The sequence below is a fragment of the Notothenia rossii genome, assembly GCF_949606895.1.
Source record: "Notothenia rossii genome assembly, chromosome: 10".
NCBI lineage: Eukaryota > Metazoa > Chordata > Actinopteri > Perciformes > Nototheniidae > Notothenia > Notothenia rossii.
Window position 1 is genome coordinate 12,134,189 of NC_136908.1, and position 8,079 is coordinate 12,142,267.

The following is an 8,079-nucleotide window of genomic DNA, read 5'->3' on the forward strand; positions in this document are numbered from 1 at the left end:
ATCCATTCCCCTTCTCCCTGTACTCCTCTGTCCATCCATCTGATAGGTATTAGTGAACTGAGTGGCTGCTTTGTGGAGGTAAATGTGGTGGCTCGTGGTCCAGCTGGGGGTCGCCGTAGACTGGGTAGGGGGTCACTTTGAGAGGTCAGAGGTCGGGAATGATGGGTGAAGTTGGCACCGTCCTCAGGGAATGTGTGAGAGCTCATTATGTTACTGCGCTGCTCTGCCCCGACTTCCTTTCTGTCATTCCTGTCACTCTATTACTTCCTGCTTATTTTAACATTGCCCCTAACTCTTAAAAACAAGGCTATCTCTTTCAAAGTGTTAAATACTCTGCTGAGTTCTCCCCATATTACTTCTCTATTGATATCTTATATTTAAAAGAAGTACTATGTTGCTGAGAACCTCCAGCCACCCCCAGTAAATCAAGCATTTGGCTGGTTTGTGATTGTTTTGGGATGATGTTTGGCTATTTGTGCTAGTTGATACATTATTGAATTCACTAACTCCAAAAAATCCCCAAACTTTTGTATATGTTTCTGGATTTATTTCTTCTTTATGCAATACACCATCATATTGATAAGGTGCCCCTTAAAACTAATGAATTCATATTCAATACCGTGTGCATTATAAACAAACAGACAGAAAACGCTTGGAAAAGGAGAAATCAACCTTGTATGACCATTAAATATGCTCAAAAGTTCTGCTGTATGCCAAAAACAAATGAGTATCTGTGCTGTATCTTCACCAAGTTTGCTGTCATGGATGACTTAAGATGGAGATGCTGCAGTGATATGCAAAGCACTATTTTATTGTATTTCAGAAAATTGGGATTATGATTAAACAACAGCAGAACATAAATAAAAGACTAACGCTCACATACAAAGACACATTATACACTTGCAAATACACACACTAACAACTTTAGGTTGAGATGAAACACAGATAATTAGCTCTAATGGAAACCAGACTTGCAAATATAGTCTCTTTTTCCTGTGTGTGTGTGTGTGTGTGTGTGTGTGTGTGTGTGTGTGTGTGTGTGTGTGTGTGTGTGTGTGTGTGTGTGTGTGTGTGTGTGTGTGTGTGTGTGTGTGTGTGTGTGTGTGTGTGTTTGTGTGTGTGTGTGTGTGTGTGTGTGTGTGTGTGTGTGTGTGTGTGTGTGTGTGTGTGTGTGTGTGTGTGTGTGTGTCTGTTTGTCAGTTCAGCTTCCTCTCCCCCCTGTCTTTTGTGGTGCTGAGGGTTAATGTAAACCAGCTCTTGTTACCCCGTAATGGGAACTTCAGAGAGAGAATGAAATGAGGAAGACAGCAGGCTATATACGTATAAAAAAGCAAACAAACAACGACTAAAGCCTACTATCTTTGTGGATGTGTGTGAAATCCATTTCTACAAAGATGAACAGCTCCTCGTGTTATTAAAACACACACAGGCCTGCACCTTTGACTTTAAGATCAGCTGAAGGACTGCAGGCCCAAAGCAGTGATATATAAACGGTGATTAATGATCGGGAGAGAGTTTGTGTGTCAGTCATCAAAGAGTTTATCATAGCACACTTATATCCAGAGAGCCAGATGCCTTCACGCTGATAACAAGCGGTCATCCCGTTACCTCAAAACATCAAAGGGGGGGCAGGAGCTGGGTTGCAGGAGCCCTCTTCTTCCCCCTCTCTCTGTGGAAATTATTTCCCTGTTTGGTAGGCGTGAGAAATCTCCCTCGTTGTGTGTATAACCTATATTAGTGTGGTTCTGTGTGTGTGTGTGTGTGTGTGTGTGTGTGTGTGTGTGTGTGTGTGTGTGTGTGTGTGTGTGTGTGTGTGTGTGTGTGTGTGTGTGTGTGTGTGTGTGTGTGTGTGTGTGAGTGTGTGTGTGTGTGTGTGTTTTGAAGCCTCAGAGGTGACATTCCTCCGTGTCAGAGCAACAGCCTCAAGTTTAAGATAACACGGCCACGGTGATCTAAGGGTGGGAATCGATTCCCCCCCGATTGCAGGCGAGGACCTCGGGTCAGAGCTGATGGTTTTACCTTCCGCACGCAACCCGTGAAGCAAAAACACAGTAATTCTTCCAAAATCATCCCTCAACAGCCCTATGGAGAGATATGGAACGCACTATGATAAAGAGTGTGTCGGTTTCTTTTATCTATGAAAGCACAATGTGTAGTAGCCCATTCCTTTGGGACTTTACAGTATTTCACTGTGTCATCTTTGAGCTTTTTCTACGTGACATTTACAAACATTCATGGGATGGGAACCTTTGGCTTAAAGGAATAAAAAAACGTTTTTCACGCAATGCCTTCATGTGAACTAAGTATCCAAAAACCTAGAAACAATCTTGAATTGAAGACAATGGGGGCAAAATGTAACAACAGCAAACTAGATTAACTTTATTCTATAACAAAAGCTGTGTGAGTAGTTATAGACAATGTATATAGATATCGTTTTGCTGTTGTTAAACATGGCCACCATAAACTTCAATTCATCAAGACTTTTCTCTGCTTTTTATTTCATAGTTCATGGTAACACAGGGTAACAAGTAACTGATATACAAAGGGTTGTTTTGGGTGCCTGTATTCATTTAGCGCCCCTTTAAGTCCAGAAAATACACATATTTATATTTATACTTTTGGCAAGTGTTCAATAGCTAAGAGTCCAAGCTTTTCAGATTTTGCTCATGGAGACCTTTTTTTCTGCAGTTCGATATGTGTTGCTCCTCAGCCTCTAATGTCTACATAAACCTCAATTTTCCCAAAAAATAAAAACTCTAATTACTAATGTTTCAGGTTTGGGGTTTCAGTAGAAAATGTATTTTGTAACACAATCTGATCACATAGGATTTCAATGCAATTTGTTATGAAACGTTAAAACAGAAGAAATAGAAAGTGAACATTTGTATAATTTAGAATATTTAGAAAGAACCTTATAACATAGGACCGCTTTGAGTTTAACATCACAAGTGCCTGCTAAAATGTATTTGTTTTTGCATTGTACTACTATCACAGGCTATTCATTTTTGCTTTATGACCCGTATCCAACCCTTTTATCTGTGAGCTCTTGGGGTAGCTACTGCTGCACCTGCAGAGACTCCCATGCTGACCTGTGGCTCAGAGGACATCTGGGAATATGGTGCATGCGTCCCACAGCTCCACATTCACACTGTTCAAACAGACCACCAGCTAATTATGGCTTCCCCAGATCCCTGAGCTCAAGAAATCACTACAGAATAAGCCCCGGGTATGAGATGTTTTCTTTTGCCCCCTCCACTGTGGTTCAGTTAACAGGGGATTCAGCAACAACCAATGAAAACAAACTCTCTGCATAGGCTCAAAGTGCTGAGACTATGGGCCATGAGTTAGTTTTCAAAAATGTCAGGTATTTAATTATGTGTGTCAAACAACCTCCCTCGGTTTATTATTTTTGTGATTAAGCTTAAGTTAAAGTCTACGATTCATATACAGACAATTGAGAGGTAAGAATGATACTTTCATTTTTTTTATTCAAGATATTAGCAAATATTTACAACACTCAAAATGCGCAGATTTCTGATCCATTCAGCATTCTGGGATATCCCAAAAATAAATAACTTTTATTTGAGTGGAAGAAAAAGGAATGTCGAGCCTCTGTAGAAAAATAAATACAGAGTACTTCATTTGCTGTGAAACACTGTCACAGGGAATGAATTGTCATTTTTCTCTCATGTTTCAAAACAGAGTGGCTCCTCAGAAATCACTTTCTGTTTTTACAACATTCATTGTCGCAGTGGTCTTTCTTTCTTCATATCCGTCCTGTCTGTCCTAAGTGTTCCCTTGCAAACATTACAGTCCTTGCAGCAGGGAATATGAAAAGCCCACTCTCCTCCGAGGCCCACAGCGCCCGTCATCTGTGTTCAGCCTGTTTCAGTCTATCTGAAGGGTCGGCCTGATCCACTGGTTCTGCACTCTGGATATTCTGTAAAAGAAACATTATTTAGATTAATAAAACATCCAACACAGAAAAATTGCATGAACTGTAATGCATTTGAAGATAAAACTTGCAGCAGTAAACTGGTTGTGGCCTTTGAGGTATGCATGTAAACATTTTCTGGGTTAAAAAAAAGCAAATTTCCCATCTTTTCTACTACTACAAGTAGTAGCCAAGTTCCAAATAGATTGTGCAATCTTGAGGCTGTCTTACAAATAATGTGAACACTATTTATCACAGTCTTCAGGGAAGTGTTTTATGGGGATTCCATGCAAACATTGGAGCAATAGAATCCCTGGAAGGACATTCAAATCGTATTACTTTAAGATTGGTCATGCGTAAAATACGCATTGGAACATTTTGGCACAGTTTGTCTCCCTGCAGGATGAACAGTTGAAGTCGCTCATCTTACCGTGCTGTACCATCCACAGCAGCCCTGCTAGTGGGACGTCGTAGTAGTGGTAGTAGTAGACAAGGACCACGAGCCCCCCATTCTCCAGACCGAGAACGCGTAGCTCAGGCGCTCGTGCGCCACGTAGCTGCAGCTGGTCGCTCGCGCGTCCAACTCGTCGCTCTGCAGAACTTGGCACAGGAAGTCAATGTACCGGGACGCCAGCTTTAGTGTCTGGATCTTGCTGAGTTTGTCTGACGGGAGGGTTGGAACGATCTTACGCAACGACGTGAACGCCTCGTTCAAGGACTGCGTTCGTTGGCGCTCGCGGATGTTGGCCACCACGCGCTGTGTGTGTAGGTCATCGAAGGAGGGCTCGGGGCTGCTGCTGCTGCTGGCCTCGCTGTCGCCGCTCCCCGCGCTGCCGCCCCCTCCTTCGCAGCTCTTTCTGCATTTCTTCTTCCCGGTCTCCATGCTCGGACTCTCCAAGTCTTCCTCCTCTTCAACCTTGTCATCTGCGCGCCTCCGTGTTGCTCGCCGCTTCCTCGCGCCTCTCCTGGGCAGCTCACGGTCGGTCTCCTCCTCGCTGTTTCCCGCACTGTCCATTGGAGAGGAGTCCTCTTCCCGCATCGTCTCTTCCAAAACGTGTATATGGTCTGTGGGAGCGTAATAACCCCTGACCCAAATTCAGGAAACTGGCTACAACATCAACAAACACGACAGGTAATAAGAAGTGTGGCCTGAAAGGGGGGCTGGTATTACGGTAAATCTCGTGCGCCAAAGAGAGGCAGAGGTGTCTGCCAGACTGGGAGGACCGGGGTTCTTATAGAGGGGAGAGGGCAGGAGGATTTTGGGGAGTGCTGTGATTGGGTAAGGAGGGGTGTAACCCAATACTGCAGGGGAAGGCGAGTTCTAGCTATAATATCAGAAGTGCTGTTTAAGACTCTTTGAGGCTCCCTTACACAAGATTGCGAAAGAGGGTGTGGGGCGAAGTGTTGTTGAATCATATGTGTAGATTTGTGCAAGGGAAGCAGAAACTTTTCCTGTTTTAGGGGATTCAATATTTCTCCATTCTCTATGCCTGTTTACTTCTGCCTCTAATACATTGTTCCTTTTCCTTAAACTGTTGCATGTTGGCCTGTAGTGTAAATTAAACAGAACAATAGTTTTTTTAAGGAAATTAATGGGTTGATCTAGCCGTATCGTAACTGGAGCTGTTTAACATCTTGCAATAGCTGAATAATACGTATTTGTATAGAAAATCCCATCTATGCCATTTGGACAGTTGGACAGTCATAAACAAATAGTATAAAGTAGGTATTTTTGCAGCACCATCAACTTTTAACACATCTAAGTATGTTAGTAAGGCCTATTAACTAATATTAATGAATATTTATTTTTGAATACCTTGATGCATTTCTTGTTTTAATACTATGTTTCAAGTTATTTTTAACAGTTGCCATGCCTCTTTATATAGGTTGACTGGCATTTATTTCTTATTACAAATACATTTAGTCTGTTCGGCTTTTAAGTCTCCCTGCACAGGTCTAGACACTGAGTTGGGAGCAGTGGTGGTGGTGAAAAAATATCAGACCTACTGAAACACAGGAGGTTGTCACAGTAGGAGGGCTCAGCTCGTAAGCAGAGCGAGGTGTTTATTTTCCCGTCAGCAGCCCCGCGTTGAGGTATGCGCTGAAATGGGTCTGACTCCCGCAGGGATCTGGACACCGAGGCTCAGGTTTAAAAGACGGGCCGACCCAGGGAGCTCTCAGGGCGGATCCGAGCTCACAGCGGGGTCGCTGAAGGCGGCGTACGGCTGGAGAGCAATGCAAACACCGGAGGTGATGAGAGAGAGAGAGAGAGAGAGAGAGAGAGAGAGAGAGAGACTGAGAGACTCGCAAGCAAAAAGTTTAAACACGCACACATGACCACCCAGCTGTGTGGCCTGCCACGCTACAATATCAAAAACCAGCCTCTAGATGTGGCTGAAACTAAATCTGGTAACTTTTGGAGGTGGTCTGTGGTGTTAATCATCCACAGGGAGGCCTCAGCTCTGATGAGGGAGGAGGAGGTTCACAGCAGGCCAGGTCTGGTCCCTTTAGAAGACCAGCCACAAGCGCCTGTCGGGCCTGGATCTCCCTGCAATGACTCAATTTACACCTCAGTGATAAAGATAACACCCATCGTCACGCAGTGAGACTTGACTTTGCGATTCAAATCCGAGTCATCTTTGCTCATTTGCACGTGACACGGTTGATAATGTTTAAGACCCAGTAAATCTTGTTTTTGTTGTGATTTTCTTCTGAGCAAATCTTTAAGCTTAATCTCAACCACACCTGTCCCATCGGGACAAGGACAGGTGAGGCTGTGTCGCTCTCCAAGGTGCTGAAATAAATAACACACCTGAAGCGTTTAACCTTACATCTTAAATGTGCGGCCAACTTTTATTGGCACACTTTTTTATTACTGTGTAAGATGTACACTTTTTCAAATTTTGGAAGCATGCTTAATTCTAGACAATAAACGTGAATTACATTATAATAGGCTACATTAGAGTTTAAACACAATTAAGTTGTTTTCTTAATGTTGCAGAGCGAAGAACACCGAAGCTATACGAGCATTTTGATTTATTTTTAAGCAGCAAAAAGCCACTCACATATATTAGGTTTAGTGAAATATTTGGAATTAATGCTCTTAGGTTGTGCTGGTTGTATAATTCTTGTCCTTGAAAAAAAAAAAAAAAGTCACCGATAAACGTTTTTGACATAAGGGATATTTCTGAGACGTTGTAAATAAGAAAGAATGCCTCATTTTTAAATATGTATTTGTCGTATCTTGTATAGTTTGAATAAAGCTGAAACGAATGCACATTAAGATCAGTTCTCCACCATTTCCGTATTATAATGAATCCAATCTCCAGGGGAAAAAGTTAATATTGGACATTTCAGGTGTTCTCCAGCAGGTCCGTCATGAAGGAGATGTAGACGATGGCCAGCCGGAGTGTGTCTATACGGGACAGTCTCTTCTCGTAAGCGAATGTGGGAACTTTCCTCCTCAGTTCATCAAACGCCTCATTCAGGCTAAACATTCTCTTCCTCTCCCGCACATTGGCCGCCTGCCGCTGGACCACGTTGATGATCCGCCTCCGTTTGGACTTGCTGTGATGGCCGTGCGCGCTGCAGTATCTCAGTTCGTGCTCGTCGTCCTCCATGTCGCTCCAGGGCGAGTCGCTCAGCCGCGTCTGGGTGTCCGGGCTGGATGCGTCATCATCCACCTGCCGTTTGGCCTCCGATGCGAACTTTTGCGGAAACTCCATCATGTTCATGTCACTGACAAAATCTATTAACGTGGAGTCTACTAAGCGGCCCTGCATGTCCACATTCAGTCCCAAACGGCAGACTCAAAGGATATGCAACTTTTATAAGTCTGCTATTCAGTCAAGCATACAAACTGACGCCAATCAAAGGTTGCATGACTCGCTGAAGTCACTCACCAGTCACAGAGATCAAAAGGGGAAAGCATCTCAACAAGTAAATCCAAATTTCTCCAAATCCGGTCGACAGGGTGAGATCCTATTTGGCTCAAGTCCAAGGGTTTTAACCTGCTGTTTTAATAAGTCGCCTATGCCTCCTCACAGCGAGACATCTTTCATATCCCCTCTACCTCTAAATTGAGTCCATTTCTAAAGTATGTCAGCCGGTGACTGGGTTGAATCTGAGGAGAGAGGCTTAAAAAG

At 43.4% G+C, this 8,079-nt stretch overlaps 2 protein-coding genes across 2 annotated transcripts; both read right to left on the reverse strand.

The window, feature by feature from the left end:
- Positions 1-3,468: 3,468 nt before the first annotated feature.
- Positions 3,469-5,123, reverse strand: twist1a (twist family bHLH transcription factor 1a). The gene is made up of 2 exons (XM_079655885.1): positions 4,365-5,123; positions 3,469-3,940 (listed from the first exon to the last, which is right to left on the reverse strand). The coding sequence occupies exon 1, from the start codon at positions 4,971-4,973 to the stop codon at positions 4,392-4,394; it is 582 nt and encodes a 193-aa protein (XP_079512011.1). The 5' UTR covers positions 4,974-5,123; the 3' UTR covers positions 3,469-3,940; positions 4,365-4,391.
- A 2,164-nt stretch (positions 5,124-7,287) lies between these two features.
- On the reverse strand, positions 7,288-7,821 carry LOC307023090 (protein Fer3-like; the record flags this gene model as incomplete). The annotated part of the gene is made up of 1 exon (XM_079656121.1): positions 7,288-7,821. Exon 1 carries the CDS (start codon positions 7,714-7,716, stop codon positions 7,288-7,290), a length of 429 nt encoding a protein of 142 aa, XP_079512247.1. The 5' UTR covers positions 7,717-7,821.
- Positions 7,822-8,079: the final 258 nt, after the last annotated feature.